This window comes from Zonotrichia albicollis, chromosome 18 (genome assembly GCF_047830755.1).
Source record: "Zonotrichia albicollis isolate bZonAlb1 chromosome 18, bZonAlb1.hap1, whole genome shotgun sequence".
Taxonomy (NCBI): Eukaryota; Metazoa; Chordata; class Aves; order Passeriformes; family Passerellidae; genus Zonotrichia; species Zonotrichia albicollis.
In genome coordinates this window covers 7,407,289-7,430,274 of record NC_133836.1, presented here as the reverse complement: position 1 = coordinate 7,430,274, position 22,986 = coordinate 7,407,289, and the positions used below count along the sequence as shown (strand labels likewise).

The 22,986-nt window shown below is 42.0% G+C and overlaps 1 protein-coding gene across 21 annotated transcripts in view; it reads right to left on the bottom strand.

The window, feature by feature from the left end:
* ARVCF (ARVCF delta catenin family member) overlaps nucleotides 1-22,986 on the bottom strand; it is a 251,292-nt gene that overhangs the window by 67,357 nt on the left and 160,949 nt on the right. For all 21 annotated transcript variants that reach the window (XM_074554654.1, XM_074554657.1, XM_074554656.1 and 18 more), the window contains 3 exons: nucleotides 15,585-16,198; nucleotides 8,434-8,933; nucleotides 1,449-1,632 (listed from right to left, as the gene is read on the bottom strand). In XM_074554654.1, coding sequence (XP_074410755.1) covers nucleotides 1,449-1,632; nucleotides 8,434-8,933; nucleotides 15,585-16,198 — 1,298 coding nt within the window. The remainder of the gene's footprint in view (nucleotides 1-1,448; nucleotides 1,633-8,433; nucleotides 8,934-15,584; nucleotides 16,199-22,986) is intronic.

Here is a 22,986-nt window from a genome sequence, read left to right as displayed (position 1 = left end):
CATTTAGACCCCTAGATGTGGAAGTGCTCTACAACAGTGTGTGTTATATCCCTGACATGGGAACAGGAAGCACAACCAGCTGCAAGGCAGCTCACACCCACCTGCCCCTGCACTCACCTCACTGCAGAGTGGGCAGACAGCAGGGCAGCTCTCCTCAGCTCCTGTGCAGGAGGCTGCTGTCTCCATGGCTCAGCACACACATGCACAGATTACCTGTTCCAGATTACCCTTCCCTGCTCTCACATCCCCATCTACCTCAGGCAGCCTCACTCAGGCATGAGATCACCTCACCTCACATCTGATGGAAGCTTCAAAGTTTCCACTAGGAAGCACTAAGTCCCTCCTGACTGTGACAGCAGAGACCACAGATGAGAGGACTGAAGGACATTTCCCTGTTCAGCAGCAGAGCAGCCACCATTCACTGGGTGTTGGCCTGATGCATGACAGGGTTCACCTGGACTTTCAAATACCAGAGGTTTAAATTCTCTAATGTCTCAGTACCACGTTTCACACCCTTCTTCATAGGCTTTAAGAATACAATGTCCAAAAGGACACAAGCTTTTGAGTTTCCTGTAAACCCAGTGCCTTACTTTAAAATTTAAAATAACCAAAAAACCCGCAAAAGCCCAAACCCAACTAATCAACAAACCGAGATACCCTGGAGTACAGAGGTTTGAGCAGATCCACATACTAATAAAATTTTATGATGTGGATTAGGCTAGTCTACTAATGACCAATTTATTGTCTATACTTACTGGAGAATCTCATATTCATTGAGATAATCCTTTTATTCCCTCACCATGACTAATTTCCTCTTGCAGAACATCCCTAGAAATGAGACAGTAGTAAGTAAAAACCTATGATGTCTGGAGTTGGCTTAGAGGACCTCAGCTTCCAGTGGGACTGCAAATAATTTCAGTAATGGGCCCTTCCAGAACACTTTTCATTACTTTCTTCATTTGTCAAGTTACTTGGGGGAATAGTTATTACAATTTAGAGACCACAAGCCCAAGAAACAGAAATGAACCAACTTCTGAAGATTCATTAATCAGTACAAATCTGACAGGAATACATTTAAGAGAAAGAGAAGGTATAATGCCAAATCTTTATTAGTTTTATTCGAACTAATTGACTTCATCACAAAGCTGAAGAATCTAAACTAAATAGCATAACTTTTCTCTCAAAAGAAAAGCAAAACGTGCTTAGGGAACATTGATTCCTCAAGGTTTTTCAGGCTGCATTAGAACTCCTCCTGACTCCAGCTTTTAGCATGAACTGTCCTGCTCTCAAGGTGCTTTCAGAATTGCAAACATAGTATGAAACCAGAAAAGGCTCCTTTACAAGGAATTTTAGAAGGAACACTAAGAATTCTAAATAGCCAGCAGCCCAAATTCTTCAGTGAAACCCCCAAGAAGCGATGGGGAAAACAACGCAGAGCTGAGCCTTACCTCAGGCAGCCAGAGGTGTTCTTGAAGACCGTTGTCCACTCGGCGTCGCGCGGCTTGGAGTCCTCGTTGGGCTCGCTCTCCCAGCCCGAGTGCGGGATGATCACCTCGTTGGTCAGCGTCTGCAGACCGTGGTTGATGATGACCATCTTCAGGGGCTCGTAGGAGGATAAATTCCACAGGGTACCTGCAGGGGATTGTTAAATAACCAGAGAAGAACAACTGTATTCAATCTGTATGGTAAAGAGAATCACAGGATCCACAGAGAAGCGCTTGAAGGTTAAATCATAAAACTAAACAAGAAGGTGAAGAAACTTGATGAGATGCCAGACCAGAACCAGCTTAGGGAAAATCCCACAGCTTCTTCAACAGAGCACGAAAGCACTTTTATCAAGACATGGATATTGTTGAACTCATCATCAAGTCCTACACAAAGAACATAAAAGTGATGTACTACTGGAGATTAGTAGGATTTTTCTGCTGTATACAAATTGTGTTACACTTTCAAGTCTAACTATGCCTCAAAAAGTAAAAATTCATCCAGTGAAGCAAAGTATATTGAGCAAATCCTAGGAGAGATGAATTTCTGGAGGATCACTGATCTTATGCTTATTTTCTGCACAAGACAGTATTTCATTCAAGTCTCCTCTCTATTATTTATTTTCACATCTTCCTGTCACAAGCAATATCTGTGTTCAAATCTCCTGGTGCCACAAACATATGATTTCTTGAAGAAGCTGGAAACCAGAACTCCACTGTCTTTTCATTTTTACTTCAATTATGAGCCAAAGCAGACAGAAGTCAAACATCAAAACCGAATAACAGCAACAGCTTTATAGCTGCAAAATACCCAGTGTTAGATAAGTGATACAGCCTCCCAGCAGACCTGTATCAGTGTCCTGACAGTTATTACTCATCAGAGTAGGACTGAAAGAGAATGCTCACTTCAGAGAGAATTTCTGCATAGACCCAGCCTGGTACCATCTGAGAACTGTCAGTAACAACACTTGGAGGGAGCCAGACACACGCTTTTGGTCTCCAAGAAAAAGTGTCAGTTCTAGCAAAATTTTCAGACAGCCCAAACAGAAAATCCAGATTCCCCAAAACACAAGGAAACTTTCCTAAAGGGATTGAATATCAACCCGAGGCTCCCTGTGTTACCACAACTATGGATGTGTGCAGATTACAGTGCAAACTGTAAATCTCCACTTAATTCTAAAAACCACAACACAACAACTGAAGTGCAACCTTTTGTTTCAGTCCCTTTCAATCTTTCCTGCAGCAGTGATGCAATCTGTTACTTCTAGAGTGGATCTGCAAAGGCAAATTTTACTGCTTAAGAAGAACAAGGCAGATAAATCAGTAAAAAGTCAAGAACACCGACAAAATTTCCAAGACCTCTAATATTACAGGATTGTATGAAATTTAACCAGTGCTAAAACCTTTTGCTTGCTTTTAGACTTAGAGACTTGTGTCTCAATAGCTTCAACCACAGCATGTAAAATAAAATCACCACCTCCAAACTCTTCCTATATTCTCATTCCCCAGAGGTTATTTCAAGAGACTAAATGTAACTGTGGATTCAATAGAGTTCTGACTGGACTGCAGCACCAACCTGCCCATGTAGCACCAGCTTTGATGCTGTAACCCACCCTGACCAGGAGAACCCCCTGCCCCTATGGAACAGCTCCTCTACATACACAGAATATTTATCAAGGGGCTGCCTGAAACTTATGTAATGAACTACTTAGGGCAAACACAATTTGACTGTAAATCTCAGTGAGAGAATACCAGACAAAGGGAACTGGAGTCACACAGAACCTTTCCCCCACCCTCTTTGATGAAAACTCCCCCAGCATTTTACAAGATTTCAATTTCTCATCTCCCTCCCATCTCTACAATCTTTAATACAAAACAATAAACTGAAGAAGAATAAAAGACAGCCTTACTATTAAAAAAATTAGTGCAAACACTTCAAATTATTCAAAAGGTCAAAGCACTTAAATTTATAATATTCTCCTTGATGGTTGCATAAGGAAATCCAAAAGAATCCCTCCGTTGAACAGCCTTTAGCAAGGGAAAATGCACAGCACTTAAAAGAAATGTAGCACAAGATAAACAGAGGTGAGGGAGTCCTGTGGTTCCAAAGAAAAAACTTCAGGTTGAATGCCAATTTCATGGGGAAAATATTTCACAGGAAAGGATATAGAAAGTAAACACACTGACAGTACACTTTTCTTGTTCAAAATTATGAAACAAAGAGCTCTAAATCCAAGCATCCTTTCTACACTAGAGAAAACAAATTCTTTGGAAAAGTCACTGCTAGTGACAGCCTTTAGGTTAAGGGAACAAATTCAGATCCAACTGTAGCACGTAGCAGCCCAAAAAAATAGGAGGGAAAAAATTGCTGTAAATTTGAGATCCATCTGATCCATCATTCCCTGTTACTATTAGCATAACACACAAATGTTTCAACAAGCTGGAAACACTGTTTTTAAAACTCTAATCAATTCAAATGAACAGCACTCAGGAGAAATCATGTCACTAACACAACAGCACAAGGTGCACAGGTGTCACTAACACAGCAGCACAAATCCAAATTTTCCATGCACTTTCACTACAAGCCTTGGCCTTTTTGACCACAGACTGCATGAGCTTTAGGAGTAGAAAAAGATGAAGTATTGCTCTTCAGAAGATAAACATGATGAGTAGCAATCTGTATTTTACTCATAAATACTGTGAGTAATGTACTTATGTACTTCTAGCTTCAAGCATCAGCCCTGATTTTTCACCATATGAAGCAGGGAAAATAACTACAAGCTTTTATTTTAAAAAATCCAACATCACCAAGAAACTAGAAGCTGTTTAATTCCTTTTCTATGGTCCATACCACATAGTTTATCACTTGGGAAAATAAGCACTCTGCAATATATTCCCTGAGGAATCCTTGTTGTGTGCTGGTCCAGGGGACATGTGTGACAGACTTGTTTGTATCAAAGTCCTGAAGATTGGAGCTGTGCTCCTTTAAGTAGTCAAGCTGAGCATCTCAGTGTTATCTAGTGTGTGCCAGAACACACCATGGGCAAGGACCTTCCTCAGAGCAGCCCTGGGACAGAAAACGGAAGGAGAAAGCTGCTCTGAGATGAGCAAGCTGAAGAGGAGCCTGAGCAGCTGACAGGACCTCAGCACACAGCAGTGCCCAGGGATGGGAGCTCTGAGAAGCTGATTTATCTGCAAGTTGCTATTCGAGCATTAGATCAAAATATTTCATCTGCAGAACATTCTGAAGGTCAATCATTTTTCAATTATAACCAATTTGAAGAATCACGTCCTGCACCACTTAAAATCAGTGCAATGTCATTAAACAACAAAATCACTCCAACGTTCTCACAAAGAACAAAATTATTCATTAAAGCTACCAATTTCTGATTGCTTTTCAAAGAATGTAATAGAATTTTGGTCTTGCATATCTGATGGGAACATTTCCTCCACAAAAACCTTATCATTCAAGATAAAACTTTTGTAGCTTTCCCAATCAGAGCAGATTTAATTCCTTATCAGCTTAATCCTCATTTCTCTATTTTTCTCAAGAAAATGATCCACTGAGAGTACAGCAGTACAGCTACAAGCCTAGAAAGAAATGAAGGAGGAATTTTGTGGAGTATTTCTCAACACAACTCTACTCATGATTTACTTATGGACACTCTAACACTTAAATCAAGCTTTTCTCAGTGCACTAGCTAGGAAACATTTTGTAACTCCACATTTCAAAAAGAAAGAGAAATAATATATTGTGGTATTTTATGAATATATCTTTGAGTTTAGAAGGCAGTTTTTGCACACTTCATAGATCTCTGACTTCAAGGGACATCATTTGCAGGTATGTCAAGAACACCTGGTAAAACAGTGATGGCACTAACCCAAAAAAGTTTTTTAATTTCTGCTAAAACCAGTGCTGTCTGTAAGAAAAAAATCTACAGACTGGCTTAATTTGGCAGCAGTGGTTTATCAGTACACTCTGCCTGCTTCCAAAATTCAATGTCAGAATAACTGTCTGACTTCTCCAAAGGTGCATCCTGGGAAGTGCTCAAGGGAACACTCCCAGCACAGCCACACTCACTCGTTCAGCACTGAGGCCACACAGCTGAGCTCTCCCTCAATGCTGCATCCATCTCTTGGGTGTTTTTAACTCACTGGTGTGGCTTTTCCCTACTCCATCCACAGCAACCAGACCCAGCTGTGGCTGCTGCACCAGATCAAGCGAAGGAGAAGGCAGGGAGCTGGCAAGGACTGACTCTCACATTGAATGCTAAGGAGGATCTCTTTTGCCTGAAAGCCCTGCCTCAAACAGGATGTCCCACTGTGTGCACCCAGGTACCTCCTGTCCTGCAGGCAGTGTTCCACAGCCAGAGAAACAAAACTTCAAGCCTAGAACTGCTCTTGAATTCAGACAACTGAATTATTTAAACTTCTTTAAATTACTTGAATCTCTCTGGAAAGTAGGATTATTTTATCATTTGTCCTTAGCTGGGATGACCAGCTGGTGATTACTACTGAGCTTTTTCAAAAGCAGCCAGTATTGAGTTAAAGAAAGATTAAACTGTAGAAAAATCAATGTGTCATACCAAACTTGAATTTGGAGCCTGTTAAAAGAAATAAACACCAACGCTGTATGCTGTTGTTTTTTTTTTTCTTTTTCCTAATGCATTGCTGATGAAGTCCCCAGACATTTCACTCCAGACCAACTGAAAAACTTTCATGGCAAAGGTAGCTTTGGTTTATCACAAGGGAAAAGCACCCAGATAGGAAGTCACGATTGCTGCCAGGAGAACATTGGAATTGTGACCTGAATTTCCGAGGCTGCAGAACCCAGTCCTTTTGCAGCAGCCCTGCCTGAATGCTCCCTCTGCACTTCAGGCGGGCTCTTGTTTCTGCCTGCTGACTTCTGGAGCTCATTTTACAAATGGACAATTCCACATTATCAGCCAGAGCTTTGAACACGGACTGCAAGTACAGCAGCACCAGCCACAGAGGCATTGCTGGAATATTCTTCTTTTCTGTGCTGATGCTTGAATGTCTCACACTGGATCTGGTGATATCATTTTAGAAGGGGAATGAAATTATTCCTGGTAGGTGGAGATTAAATGCACATCATCTGTTACTGGACATCTGTTTAGGTTAATGCCCTTAGTATTCCTGGTGTTTTTGAGTAAGGGGAAATAAAGAGCTCTAAGTAACAAAAGCCAAGGTGGAATAGAAATACTACATTTAATTGCAAAAAACTGCTGCCAAATAAAATGCATTTGAACTCTAAAGCTAATTAAGCAACAGGAAATCAAAGCAATCGCCATTTACAGTGAAAAGGAAAAACATCCACTTTGCTTTTGCCATCTTAGAAGTGACTGATTACCACCTAGCACTATAATGATATTCCTTCAGAGTAAATTATAGACTGGCTTCTCCTTTCTTGAATCTAAGGAAATAAATTTATTGCTTCTCAGCACTCCAGAAATGAGTGTTGATTAAACTAGAACAGTAGATAAACAGATATTCTTTATTTAAAAAAAAATAAAGTCTGCCATCACATTAAATGAGTGCAACAAATGGCATATAAATACCACCTGCAGAGTTTCCATGTTGAGGCAGAGCACTGACAGCTCTCAAAGCACAACCAGCACGTGCTACTCAGAGGTTCTGTGACAAAACAGACAGCTCTCCTTTGCCAGCTCACTGGAAAAAGGCTGGAAAAATATCCCTGCTAGTTTCAACACTGTATATTTAGACCTAGTTTGCTAAATAGCCTGTAATGGCTGTGGAAGAACAGATGGAACACCCAAGGCCACTGTTCATCTCAGAGAATTATGATTACCAGTAAGAACTTAAAGAGCGCTACTATAATTTTTGAGGAAATTACAGAATTATGATGTTTACCTCTAATGGCTTAATCAATGTTTGCAATAGGGTCTACCTACACAAGCCAACACTGATAAGGCAGCTAAACAGTTTCAGCCCTGGACCCATTTTCATCCTCACAAAGCTTTCAGGACAAATTCTGTTCTGGCACAGAAATTCATCGGAACTGCTCTGGTCTCTATCCAAACATCCCCTGCGGCTTCTGAGAAGAGAAAGGGAAATCCATTTCACTCCTCATGATTTATGGGAGACTGAAGAACAATATCTTTCTCCTTGCTTTAAGAGCTGACATACTTTTCCACCCTTTCCCACTTAATGGCTGAACTTTGAAACTTGGCATATACTTTATTGCTCTTTTTGGATGATGCCCAAGACTAAGTTCAAATAAAAACAGGTTAAATAATGGAGCTGTAAGTGTTTGAAAACTCCCTGCAAGTGTGCACAAATTCAATAACCTGAAATTTAATTCTCCTTTTTCCAACCTTAGCAACAAACAAATCCATGTCCAGATTAGCAAAAGCAGACCCTCTGCTCCTAAAATCTGAGTTTTCCAGCCCAGAAGCTGCAACTTTTACACAGCCTCAGAGTCCTCAGCAGCAAGCTGGAAGTGTTCCTGACCAGACAGACTGTCCTCTAAATATGAGGGAGTGGGGACATGGCAGCAGGATTGTTTTATAAGAGATTAACAAGGAAAGATTTAGCTCAGCCTATCTTACCTCATAACGCACTGAGGGCACGTGCACTGCAAATTACCTGTCAATGGAGCAGCTGTAACTCATTTCAGCTCCAGTACCCCAAGCACCTGGTACCGCAGGCTACACCCAAGGAGCAGCACCCACCCCTCAGCAGCCAGGGAATCCCAAGTGCACCACACACACACAGACACAGAGATGATCTCGATCCCCTCCTGACGGGCACGTGTCAGGCTCTCACCCCACAAACGTGGTGCAGCTACAGAACAGCTGCAGCCAGTGATCTGAATTCTCCTTCAGTGCTGTAATCTCCAGCAATTCTTGTTTCTGGAGCTGAAAGAACTGTTCTAAAGACTAATCCATTAAGGAAATCAGACACTGACCTGTAATTAGCTCTCTGACTTCCATGTCGTTTGTTTTTCGCAACAGCCTGATCAATGCAGGGATCCCATCACAGTTCTTTATGGCCACTTTGTTTTCATTATCCTTCCCATAGGAGATGTTTCTGAGAGCCCCGCAGGCCTTACGATGGACCTCAGGCTTTGGATGATCCAGCAGGCCCACCAGGATGGGGATGCCCTTGAGGTGCCTCACGTCCTTTTTGATCTTGTCGTTCTCGTAGCACAGGTGCTGCAGGTAGGCGGCGGCGTTGGACTTGACGGGGTCGATGGGGTGGCTGAGCATGGCGATGACCTCGGGCAGGTCGGGGTCCCTCCAGCGCGGGTCCTTGCGGATGCTGTCGATGGAGGGCGAGCGCTTGCCCAGGCGGTCGATGCTGGCCATGCTGCCGCGCTCCGGCTGCGCCAGCGGCGCCGCGTAGCCCCCGTGCAGGTACGGGATCCGCTCCTCAACCATCTCCGTCTCGATGGGGTCATCGTAGCCCCTGAGAGAAAACACGGTCCCAAGACAAAGGAAGGGAAAAAAGAAAAAAAAAAAGGCACATTTAAACACTTAACTCTGAGTCAACATGGAGATTTCAGATTTCAGCCACGAGCAAACATTTTAATATCACAAACATCACTGGGGCAGCACATTTAGTGTTTTCAATAGTTTATTTGGAGTAATTTGAAAATTAACCAGAGCTGAGCTCTCAGCAGTGATGGGACTCCAGCACAGTGTTTGTTTGGCCAGCAATGAAACGATGACAGGAACTGCAAGCCATCAAACAGATTGCTTTCATTTTGGTCACTTAGCAAAGCAATTATAACAGAGCTGGATTACATTTAGTAGGAAACACTGATCTTCATTAATGCTGCTACTTCTGCAACAAACCAAAACTCTAATTAAGGGCATTCAAGGCCTGGGCAGGGACCACAGATATATTTCAGCAAGTCTGACAAGCTCCATCCACTACATTTCCATGTTGATGCTCAGACAAGCATACTCTAAACACTACTCTTAATCGATATTGCCATAAACCACCCTCTTATAGATCTACTGTTTCAAACCAGCAGCAGCCTTTTCCCTTACAGTTTTTTCCTGGACAGGTTTGCTACTGTCTCAGTATTGCAGTTAGCTCTGTCAAGCAAGTGGTTCTAATTGCTACAAAATGTTTCTTAAAATCTTTCATCTAAAGCACTGAGTGATGTTATTGAACCATTTCTGCTGCCATGCTGAAGTATAGGCTATTAGAAGTCAGGAGAAAACGGAACTTGCTGTCATCCCAAAGGGACTGATAATTAAACTGAGCTCTGGGGAGAAGAGCAACCAGAGGTGGAGACTGAACTTAGTCTTGTACAATTAATGCTTTTAATGTTAAAAGTGCCTCTCCTGACTTTAAGTTGCTTTAATTGCTGTTCTAAACCATAAACTGAATGAAAGGATAAATGGGCAAGTATCCAAAACCCAGAATGAATCTGAAGAAATCCTTTTATTGATGCAGTTATTTGTATATGTATAATTCAGCAGTTGCTCTACACAGTAATTTACACTCTCTGGACAGTCGTGTTTTCTGTTACAGAACAAAGCTGTTTCCAGCACTCCAAGCAGAACAACACTGAAACAATTTATTTCTGTGAATGCACACAGGGCAGAAGGAATAACAAAACCCCTTAGCTACTCCTCAAAATTCTGTTTTTACAAATGCAAATTTGTGATAACCAGCATTAAAACTGCAACAAATTCTCATTTCTCAAACCCATCGTCATGTTAAATTCTATTTCACTTCACAAAAGCAGCAGAAGATTAATTTTAATAATTGCACAGCTGTTCCTTGCTTGACTTGGTAACTCACAATTCAGAACATCTCAGTCCTGTGAGCTGCCCACAAGATAACTGTGCACCACCTCAATTACACCTGCACAATTAAGCTTCTCTCTCCTCCTCATCCGTGCAAGTACACAAAGATAATTGCTGTCTTGGGATGCAGTTTGTTTGCTTTATTTCCACAAAGCCTTCCAAACAGAACCACACAGATGGGCCAGTATTCCTCATGTTGTATCCTCTTCTCTTTGCCACATAAAGCTCCTTGGTCTCATTACATTTGTCAAAAGAAAACTTCAGAGTTAGAAGTTCAAATGCAGCACTGTCACGACCAAAGAGTACCACACAAGTCTTGTACCAACAACACTAATTTTAATTGTCAGTCATTACTTATTAAATATGAGTGGAAGTACCTGAAGTCAAGAATCAATCATTAAAAAGAAAAATTAAATAAGATGACAACCTTGCTTTAAAATAAGACAGCATCTCTCAACAATCAGTAGAGAAGAGGATAAAAACAAAAACCTTCAATTGCTGGAATAAGCCCTCACAGGCCAGATCCAACATTCCTCTGAGGATGAAACAGGGCTGAGAGCCACTGTTAATGCACCAGTGACATAACTCAATGACTGCACCTGGCAGCAAAGGAAAACACCTGCACACCTGAACCTTGAAGACCCCAAATCATTATGCAGAAACTCAGATCCTGTATGAACCTAAGAGGTGTGCAAGAAAGCTCAGCCAGGGCAAGTATCACACTGCTTCAGATTCACATGACCAAATACACTGATCAAGGCTAGGGAAGGTTAAAAAACCAACAGGAGAAGCAGTTTACCAAAACAGATCCTCTGCAAAGGAGCAGAACAACTGCTCAGGCAGAGCAAGGCACAAGTGCCACAAGCCCCATCACCTCTCCTTTAACAGAGGGCTGGAAGATCAGACTGGCAGAGCAAGAAAGCCAAAAGCAAGAATCTATCAGGGCATTAAACACACCCTGATCACCAACATATTTACACACTGGATGAGTAAAGAAATCCTCTTTCTGAGTCAGATTGGTGCATGCTAAATGAGATTTGTCACTTCCACATCACTGGAGCAGCTAGGCTGGGAAGGAAAAACCACTTGATACAGAACAGGACTAACAAGAGTCTCAGCAGATACTGCTCTCAGGAGACCAAGAGCTCTCTCCTCTCAGGACTGAGGAGCCCTGGTGCTATGCCAGAGTTGCTGACTGCAAGCATCTCGCCTTCTGTCTGTCTGCAGCAAGGCAGCCACGTTTTTGGGATGCCATGGGTCTCACGAATCACCTGTCTCAGGGAATTGATCAAAACCCACTCTAGCACAGTTAAAAACTGGGAGAGAGCTTGTGGATTTATCATCTTTCTTATGGCTTCAACATAGGCACATTTGAGTAAACAGGTGAAGGATTTAAACATTTAATCCTCAACAACTTCTGCAAGTGTTAACATTCATTACACTTTGCAGCTGGTTCTGCTTTGGATAAAAGACCAGAAAGGCTCGGGATTTCAGCGGGAAACTTTGTGCCAAACACTGAAGAGGAGACGTAAAGACTTGGCAGAATGAAATTCCACTTTTGCCAGGCTCTGTTCCCGATAGGATACACAGGGGGATTCAAAACTGGAGTGAATCCTCTGCTGAGATAAGGCTGAGTTATGGGCCATATGGTTAAAACACCAAAATCCCCTTAACTGGAGACACCTAAGAACTCCACTGGATGAGCTGACTTGGGCTGCCTCCTGCCCCATCAAACTCTGCATTCATCACCTTCTGCAAGCACAATATTATCAAGCTGAATTCACACTAAGGAAGACACACAGAAAAAAACCAAATATTTTTCATACTGACCACATTGCTTGCCTCACCCTGTTCTGCCCAGGCATGTCCATAAAACCCTGCCCCAAACTAGACGACATCCAAATGTTGCCCATACACACTTAGAATGAGTGAATGTAGGCCAAAAGTGCTGACTGAAAGTCTTTTCTGCAAGTCTTTTTACAGAAAAAACACCAGAAGAAGAATGAAACTGCCATGTATGGTGTTACCAGTACACAACAGCAGCAATGGTAAAGGTATTTAATCTAAAATCTGGCTAATTTCCTGGTAATAATAATTTGGACTGTGAAGTGACCACCAAATACAGTCTCAGTGTCTTAAATCAGGCTTCTGGCATAGATAATTTAACAGTAAAAAACTGTTTTGTGGTAGATTTAGTCAACATTAAAAATTTATACCCTGTCTACTCTGGAACAGCAACACTGGCAATAGCTGCTCCAGAGCCCTTAGGGAAAACAAGAGGTCCCACAAATGTTCATACAAGTGAGAATGCAGAGGTCTACTCTGGGAAGAAATCACCACCCATGCAAGAAAAAGCTGAACAGAAGTTATTTAAATCAGTAAGATGAATTATGACTTGAAATTTCTTTCAATTTCTTTCTTTGTGTTAATTTCAATTTAATGATTAAAAAATATTCAAATAGTAGCAGGGAAGTTTTTTGTGAATAATGAATAAAAGTATTCAGTACTTCTTGTTTCTCTTGCAGAAAGGACTGTATATAAAACATCCAGCACACAGTAAAATTAGATGTTTTTAAAAACTATAATAGAACACTTTAGTATAATAAAGGGAACCTAGCAAATGAAGGAAAATGGGGCACAAACTCAATTAAAGATGTGTAAATATCTTCATAAGTAAACTTGAGTAAAACTACTTCAATACTATACACCCCAAATGCTTTTCTCTAACCCAAATTTATTATGCAACCTGACTTACACCAAACCAGAGCATAAGCTGAGGGGAAGAACAAGAAGTGCCAGGTGCTCTTGCAGAAAGTGATGTATCTTACATGAGGAGAGACTCAGTATGAAGGAAAACAAGAAAGCCCAGCCACAAGCAATGATGAGCCAACAGAGGGAATATTTGCCTTTGTGCATTTATCTGGATTTGGAGATGTTTGTGAGGAGGCACATTTTTCCCCAATTTAAAATGAAATATAAGTAGCTTGAAATGAGGCTGGTGATGACAGAAGAAAAGCACAAATAGGTATTTATCTCTGTGATCAAATGGAGCAGGCAAGAGCTGGGAAGAACAATCTGTACTTGTAATCCCCCTGCCTAGGACCCCCTCCAGACACAGCTGGGCTGCTCAGCACACAGGGAACCAGACTCACTAGCACAGATTCCCATGAGAAACCTGCACTCAAGCCCCTTCAGAACAGGAACTGACAACAAGGACTCTTACTTTACCTTTAAACTACTCCCTAATGAAGCAGCACTAACTGGGAAGAACATGAGACAAAGGCTCAGAGAGTCACCAGTGCAGGAATTCTGCTCAGGACAGGACAGGCCCAAGATGAAAGTCAGTGTAACACAGAGCAGCATCCAACAGAGCTGTTGTTAAACCTGCTCTACACATTTTAACTTTTTGAAATCAAAAGTGACATCAATTAATCACATTCATTTAATCATTTTCACAGAAATAAAAATTTTAAAAAACTAGAGAGGAATAATAAATTAGCAATTACCCTCATCTAGTACAAAGCACTACTTGTAGTCTTTATTTTCTTGCAGATCAGTAGCATATCTGAAATGCAGGTTTATTGAATTGTTCAAGTATTTCTTTGAAATGTCAAAAAGTAACTGCTTATGAAGAGGCCCTCATACAATCTTCTTATGTTCTCAACAGCTAAAGTTTGCTGCCACAGTCAGGCTAATTATTTGTCAAAGCCTCTTGATCACATTAAATATGGAGAAAAACCTCACAACAAAAGAAATGTAGAAGAAAAATTATGAATTGGCCCTATCCAAACTGCAAGGAACAATAAATCAAAGGGATATTTAATAAAAACACTGAATTTTAAAATGCAAATGGGTAGGTTCTAAGAATATATTTAATTATTCATTTTGCATACAGTTTGAAAAATGCTAATAAAAATTTAAAAGCGTTGATGCCTGACTTCTTTTAGCAAGAACTGTAAACTTGCTTAGTTCAGGGAAGCACAAATCCAAGTCTGATAAATTGAGCAGGATTCTGGCACCCGTTGGGTGCAGGTATTTCCTTCAGCCCCACGAAAACAGGGATGTGATTCCACTGCTGCAAAATCTAAGATGTCACAATGGACTTGGAGGGTGTTTTGGGAGATATGCCTTGACACCTTTTCACTGGCTTTTTTTTTTTTTAACTCTCACAAGTATAGATGACAATTTGGAAATGTTTGATTCTAGCTTTGGAATGAACTTCCAGAACAGGGAGGGAAAACAGAGCCACAAAAGCATGAATGACATAACATCTCCAAGGAGGAGGACTCAGAGAGCAAAAATCCCACCAACAACTGCAGCTGATGCAGCAAAGCCTGAGGTCAGAAATGGTAAGTCTAAAGACTGCCTATACTCAGAGACAGGTGAATCCAGACTCTTTACAGCTCTGGAAACTATTCTAAATTAAAAGGAAAAGAATGAGAACTAAATCCATATCAAAACACGGATCATGAGGATATGACTCCAAGCAGGCACATGTAAAATTTGTACACCCTTTAGAAAACAAAGTATTGCAAGTTTTTCAGGTCTGTACAAGATGACTTTCAGCTGAGTAACAGGACTCTTTTCCCAAGCCTGGGGGTTTTTGGCTTTTTTCCCCAAATGCAAGAGCAGATAGCTGTGAACCAGCAGAAACAACTAATACCAGAAAAGATGGCATAAAATAGAACATGTCTTAGAAACTGGGCTGAACCAGAAGTAATTTTTAACTGGTCACTTTAAATACAACAAGGATACTCTTTTCTCCCCTTAGCACAACCTGCTCAGACAGCTGAGGGTGTGTGCTTAGCAGCGGATCTGGGCTGAGGCTGTCATACCCCTCACAGAACAGCTGGCACCCCTTCACTACAGGGATCAGCCCATCTGCAACCCCAACCAGCTGTTCAAAGCTCTTGTTTGGCAGATGTGCACACAACCAGACCTGTCAGGAGTCTCACCGATCACAAACCCCTCTTTTCACCTTGCTAGTGTGGGATGACTCTGGGACAACACAGTGCATTCACAACTCTTTTTTAGGAAGTGGGGAAAAACTAACTTAGCCTTCTTGAACAAGGTCATTTTTCTCTCTAAATTCAATCTGAACTAAGCAGCCCAGAATCACTGAAAGGGTCCATGGGCCCCACTGCTCCCTCTCTTCCATACTTTGTGTTTTCCAGTCATTTATGGTCTGTTTCTCTGTCAAGTAATTCCAGAACATACCAGATCACAGAGTTTGAATGTACACGAGCAAATCAGCAAAAGGTGCAGAACAGCACTGTGAAAAACAAACGAGTTTTACCTTCCTTTGTGAGGCCTTCCCCTCTCTGGCACACCTGCAGACGTCCTCCTGTTGACAGTGGAGTAATCCGGATCCAGTTCATAGCCCTCATCATCCACTCCCAGGCTGCGGTTGTCATCCTCCAGCCCGTAGGGCTCGGGCTGGAAGCGCTCGGGCTGAGAGCGGTTCAGGTCAACGCTGCTGCTGCCCACGGGCACCTGGGGCTGGGCCACGGGGCCGTAGGTGTCCCTCCGGCTGGGCAGGGTGAAGCTGCCATCGTCGGGCCGGTAGGTGCCCCCGGGCACGTAGGCATAGCGGGGCCGGTAGCCGACGCCCCGGGACAAGCTGCCGTAGCTGTCCGAGAGGTCCCCGTAGCCGTCGTGGCCGATGTAGGGGCGGTACTGGCCCTCGTGGCCCTCGGGGTAGGAGGAGTCGTTGTAGCTGTTGTAGGAGCGGCTCAGCGTGGACGAGGCCTGGGGGGGGATGAAGCGCTCGCCGTTCTTGAGGTAGCGCCTGTCGATGGAGTCCGTGTAGCTGCCCATGGGCGAGGAGCCGTCCATGGCCGGGAGCCCGTCCGGCCCCAGCGGCACCTGCCGCACCGTCCGCGTGGTCACTGTCTTCACCATCTTGGTGACCTGGCAGGAAACACAAGGAAATAAATGTGTTAACGCTCTCCTTGCTGCATAATGTGGTGAGACACGGGAGGTGGAGGAGTGGAAGGGGGAGAGAGCACCACAGAGCAGACTCCTGTGCCGTGCCTGTAACACCGGCACAGCCATCAGCTCACCTGTTTGCTTTCGGAACGAACAGTGGAAAAATACTTTGAAAAAAGCACTCTGGGCTCTCACTACCAAATCAAAAGCACTGCAGACAGTACATGGAAGCAGCACAAAGTCATTAGACCAGTTCCAATTCCCCCAAAATGTTTTCAGGAGACCTCTGTCCTAAGAGAAGGCTTTGCCACGTTGTGGAGCCACAGCCTGTCCTCCCACAGCTACAGCATAAATACCACATCACATTCTCTAGTTTAACAAAAATAGAGTTATGTGCTTCTGCCTGATCTGGATCAAGTTTGCACCTCTGTGTAATTTGATGGAGCTCAAATCTGGCAATAATATTTAGGAAACCATGATCTCAAACAGAGAAGTTTTGGGCTTCAGGATTGTGGACAACATACCTGCTTTCTCTTTTAAGATATTCTTACATCCACCAACCACAAGCCCAACAGGTAGCTGTTGTCATTATTTTGGTGACTAACAAATTTCCAATAATGAACACTCACACCACATTGCTTTCACAATTGCAGCTACCTAAATATCCTAGACAAACTTGTTTAAAACACTGAAGAAAAATCGGCATACAAATACAGCTTTATCTTTACTTCCATAAATCACATTTCATTTCAAAACAGAATTCGCAAAAACTGAAAATAGTAAATGTCCACAGGGCTCTTGTATTCAGGGTTCCTTGCTGAAGGGTAAGAACAAAGAGTCCTTAAAACTTTGCAAGAACCATCTGCCTTTGTGGCAAAGGTCTGGTAATATGTTTAAGCCAGCGCTGGACAAAAGCCACTGTATTTACACACTAGCAAAGGGCCTTCTGTTTGGCTTGGTATCTGGGCTCCATCAACTTCTGTACTGCCTTCCAGAGTGACCAGCAAAAGCTCTTTTGGGAAGAATAAAAAGTCCAGCAAATGCCAGTCTATCCTTGGTAGTCCCAACCCCCAAAAATTACTTTAACCTATATAAAGTTACCCTAATCCTAGTAAGTGCCGACTTTTCAGCCCAATCAAACAACATCCCCAAAACAGCACATCCACAAAGATGAGAGGGAGAATCAACCTACCTGACAGCATTACACACACCAGGGGAAGAACACAAAATTGGTAAAAGGTACTTGGGGTTTCTAAGCTATTACAAACATAAATAAGCATCAACAAATGACACTTTTCTTCACTTAAGTCTCAGAATGAAATGCTACATTCAAGGGAAATGTTAACCAAAACATGCATCCCTGGATTGCTCAGTGGCTCAGAAGTCCAAATAAATATTTTGACCTACAGCCTCTGATTTAAACATTTAGATTGGCAACAGATTAGCCAAGCTACTGCAAGGCAAAATAATTAACTACATCTCTTGAAGTGGCTCCAGACATGTCCTCTAGCCAGATGTTTTCACACAGAAACCCCAAACAGAAAAAGATTCACCCAAACAGCATGTCTCTTCCTACACACATCTGTGAGCAAATGATACTTCAACATAATGAAGTAATGAAATCCTACAAGACTGAAAGCAGCACAAATGCCTCTCCACCAGCAGTGTAATTAACAGCAACACGATGCTGAACGCAGCACAGCCAGGTACCAACATGACCTCTGTATCTAATTTGAGCAAGAGCTGAAAGAATTTTCCTCATCAATACAAAGGGATTTCCTCATCAAGTAAACATCAGCAAAGATGCTATCCTTCCATGCCTCTGAGTCTTTTCTCCCTTTTTCAAAGCACACTTTTAATAACTGGAAGAAAGGAAACTAGAAACTCAACATTTATTTAATGACATACAATCCAACAGGGGTTTTTGTTTGTTACCTGTGTACAATACTTCTCCCTTCTGCTCAGTTGTCAGCGTGACCATGGTCTGTCACAGCTTTTACAAACTCAGCAGTGAGAGGACAGAAAGAGCTGGCAGAGTTTACAGTAGCTCTTTGTGAAGTGGATACACACAAAGCAACACAGCTCAGTCTTCTCCTACTGAAGTCAGAAACAATACTTTTATTCAAAGTGCCATATTCATAAGTGATCTTCTAAGAGCAGAAAAAGTGACATTTCTCAGGCCTGAAATATGTGAGTTCTGCAAAGCCATGACAAAACTGGGTGCAAAATGCTGGGCCTTTGTGTTCTTGAATTTGGGAACCAGTAACAGGAATAACAGGAATTAAGGTAGATGTCAGCAATTTGATGAATCAGAAATGGATACTTGTGCTCGGAAAGAAACAAGGGAGGAGCTTTCTAGATGCCAAGAAGTGGCCTTGCATAACCTCACAGAGCTCCTCCTTTCAGCACCACACAGCAGATCCAGGCCCAAGCACAGCCTTTCAGACACGACTGCCTCGATGCTCAGTTTGTCACCTGTCATTTTTCCTAAAGCTGCTAAGATCAGACAGTAGGAAGTGCCTAATCCACCTCCTGTGGCTGCAGCAACAGCACAAAAGGAGGAATAAACTTTGTCCTGCAGGATCAGGTACACCTTCATCAAAGGCTTGCTCCATGTCATTGGTAAACAGGATGAGGTGACAATCACAGAATGTTACAGCCAGGACAATTGTCTGCAAGAGCTGCTACATGTACACAAAACCCACAAAACAGAATTTCAGATCACTGAACATCACCTCCTAGACAATGTGTGACCTGCCAGTTACAGAGATCTGGGTTTTTAGTTTAAATTGCCAACACAGAATGCAAGGTATTAGTTTGCAATTTATATTTACTTTGCCTTATTTTCCTGTCTTGCAGAGACAGCCTTTCAATGGCTGTGGCCATCAGAAAGCGACACTCAGCGTGAGGCAGCAGAGCACATGTAAAAACAAGTTTACAGCCTTAGCACAGCTTCACCTCTTACTATTTTCTGAACACTGCACCCAGCAGCAAACACAAAGTACCAGGACAATCAAAACCACCTTGGTCAGACACATAAAAAGGAACATTTCACTCAAGCATTAAAGTATGCATTTCTCACAGTGTAAAAGCACTCAGTAATGCTATAGGTGTTATACTGGGGCAATCAAACAGAGCCATTTTATATTTTGAGAGAGAGGGAGTATTTGTACTCATGTCTCATTTGTCAGGCAGAGGCATTGAGACAGAAGATTTATCATGTGATAAACAGATTTTGCTGCTGACAGGACAATAAAGGGAAGCTTTTTGGCAGCAATTAGCCAGCACACAGATGAAGGTCCATTTAATGAAAGGTTTCCAAGCAAAAGAAGAATCCCAACCAACAAACCAAACACGTTTATTTCAGGAAATCCTGCTCAAGGGAATATTTCATTTATATTTCTTAAAAGAACACAGGCGATCTTGAGCAGCTGACAGCACAGTAATCTTCTCTCCCAACATTTTTGTGATTTCCTTAATACTGATGCATTAGCCAGAGAGAATGAAGCCATTCCAAATGGAAGCCCCAACAGACTGCCTTATCTGAGAGGCATCTGATCCTTCAGATGCACCCAACCTTAAAAAAGATTTATTAGCATCAATTCCTCACTGTAGATGTGCTCCAATAAAAAAATGCAGAGTTACAAGTTACTTTGAGGGTAATTTGACTCCCTCTGTTTACTTTCCCTAAAGAAAACCCATGTAAAAAGGTTTAGGTTTTTTCAGCCCAATGACAAATCAAAGATGCTCAATTGTTTAAATGCCCCAATCTTGAAGTACCAGAGGAAAGCTTCAGAGTATTTTCCTATGAAGAGGCTGTCTTAGTATGCTTACAATATATTTGTAATTCTTTATGCCCTGTACAGCTACCAAGATTCCAGCTACAAGACAAAAAAAAAATCCAATTTACCTACTAGTTCAAGCTCTCTGCAGCCAAAATTTTGTGATACTTCAAGTCAGTGCTTTCACTGCTGCTCTCCACACACCAAAATCGAAGTACACTTCGGGTTTACTGACCTTACCATTGCTCATCACATAAATAACAATTATTTTAGTAAATAATTCCCTTACAGGCCCCATAGTAATGGTTTCACTAATTCTGTTTCTGGAAATACATTTGCCAATGGAACATAAAGGAAATATTCACACATTTGAAGCACCTTCTGTATTTTTCTGTCCCTTATCCTATTTATCTAGGAGGATGGGAGAAAAAACATGAAACTATCCAACAACTGGATTTACTGGATGCATGTGCACATGGTACAAGTAGGTGCCTCACAGTTCTCAGTCCCAGAGGAGTAAAGACTGTACCCAGATTTCTGTGGATCTGGGCTGGCATGGTCAGATGCAGTCATCTTATCTGTAATTCTGCCTTTCACTTTGTTTCTGAGGTTGGTTTTGTTTTGCCTCTAATTTATTTAAAATAAATTAACTGCATTATAAAAGCTGACAGGGATAACAATCTTGTTGAAACTGTTGTAAACCAAGAATCAGATGAGAAGGAATGCAGGAGGATCAGAGCATCCTGACATTTCTGTGAGCTCATTTTTGAACTATGGACTGTAAAAATTTATCAGCCCATGCAGGTTGAAGCTATTACCTTTCTATTAAATGCTGTGGAAGAACTCACCCTGCAGGTTTTCAAAACAACAGCTGAAATCTATCCTCTTCAATTTCAAGCCTAGTATTTCACATTTTGAAAGGGCCCTCAACTTCAGCTAAATCCATTCTGGCTCTATCGCCTAATTCCTTTGAATTTCCTGCAGAGTTTCTAAGAACTGCCTCTGGGGGTACCTGGCACCAGCAGAACCCAGAGTTTTGGTAAGAATCACTTTCCTAGCACAGGTGTTAGGAAGTGGGAACAGCAGTTCATCACTGCTGGGAGCTGCACCTGCTGAATATTGGAAAGCTCAAAGAAAATGGATGGACCACAAATTAAACAACTTTGTATACAGATTGATTTCCCAGTTTGCTATGATAAAACATCAATTTCAATGAGTAACAGTGACCTACATATCTCAAATCTTTTGGCGTTTCAAAGATAAAAATAAAATGTGCCTGAAAAAAGAAAAAAAGTGAACATTTACACGAACACACACACACCTAATTTGTTTTACTGAGTTCTCTTGAGTCACTTACAACAGCCTCCCTTTAACACCTGGCAGTGCTCCAGCCAGCAGCAAGAAATGGAAGTCTCTCCCCAAGGTGACTTTCACTGTTTTAGCTTGATGGGTATTTGGCTTCCAGAGATATTATAAAGTTGAAATGAAGTGTTATCTGCTACATCTTTTGTGCAATGAATGCTATGTAGGGACTTAGTATAACACTAAAAGAATAACAGGTAGGAGAAAATTACCCAGAGATATCTCATTTTGAAAAGGCAGATGTTCTCTATTTAAAATATGTCAAATATTAAATTCTATTACGCCTTCTCCCTGCTTCACTGCTACAGGCATTTTCAAAGATGAGGGAAAAGCAAAGCAAAACTGTCAATGCATCTAGATTAAGGTTGTTTACTTAATACACTATTGAAAAGAATAACCTCTATAAATTATGGGTTTGAAACAACAGGGGAAGGAACAGAGAATAAAGGAACAGCAGCATCCAGGAGCATTCACGCTTACAACCTTTGCTGTGCTGCATTTCAAGAGGAAGAATTTCAGAGGCATCGCTCTCCAGTAGGCTAGAAATTGGCACAATTTAACAAAAATAAGTGATAATTTCCTTTTAAGAATCCAAAAATGGCATCAGGTTGACAAATCCCCACATAAACTATCCACCAAAGAAAGAATACATTTGAAAAAAACATCTCTGGTCTCTTTGGCTCTTAAAAAAACATGACCCGTGTTATTTACTCTGTCACAGGAAGTATCTCATGCCCCCACTTTCTCTGCAAGACAGATATGCTGGAGATTGTGGCTGACACTGTCCAGCAGAGCCCTTAGTTACAGACACAACAAAAACAGGTTCTAAATCCTTCCCTAAAGGAGCCTGGAGCAAGCAGAGCAATGCAGAACATAAAGGGCTATTGCTCAGAGTAAAAAGAGTAAAAACCTACCCCCACCGAGCACAGTGTGACCATCCCAGCCTCACACTGGGGAGTCTGACAGGAGATGTGAGGATCCCCAGCACAGGAAATGCTGCTCCTCTACAAGGACCCACATCCCACCTGCACACTGAATGCAAGGCCACATTCACGTGGGGTGCTTTGGTTTGGGGGGGATTTGTTAAGTGTATTTTCAATTTCTTTAAATCTGTGAGGGAACAGGCAAAGACACAAAACTGCAGTTTTTGGGCTCAACATCTCCTACTCCTGGCCAGCAGTGGCTGCACCTCCCATGCCAGGGAGATTTCCTCAGCACCCTCCTCTGAGCAGCAAGGACAGAATTCTGCCACTGCACAGAGGTACCAGGAAACTTAATTCTCTCTGTAAGGCTCTCACACATAATAGCATGAGCTATGAAAGCACCATGATGACACCTATTAGAAATGATTGTGTCAATAACAATTAACTCCAGGGCAATTAACTGATGCTACTGAACCCCAGTGACACAGGTTTCATTTTCACAGTCCCTACCAAAACAAAATGCAAGTTGAAGACCAAAGTGATGTAAAAAACTTGCAAAATCTGACCTCAGATTAGTATTTAAGAGCTGTTAAATCTATACATTTTTATCATTGCAAGGAGAAGTCAAAACAAAACCATTTCAGAGGCAACAACCCACCAAAGTCTCATCACCTCTTCTGAGAGTCAGGGCTAAGCCAGGCTG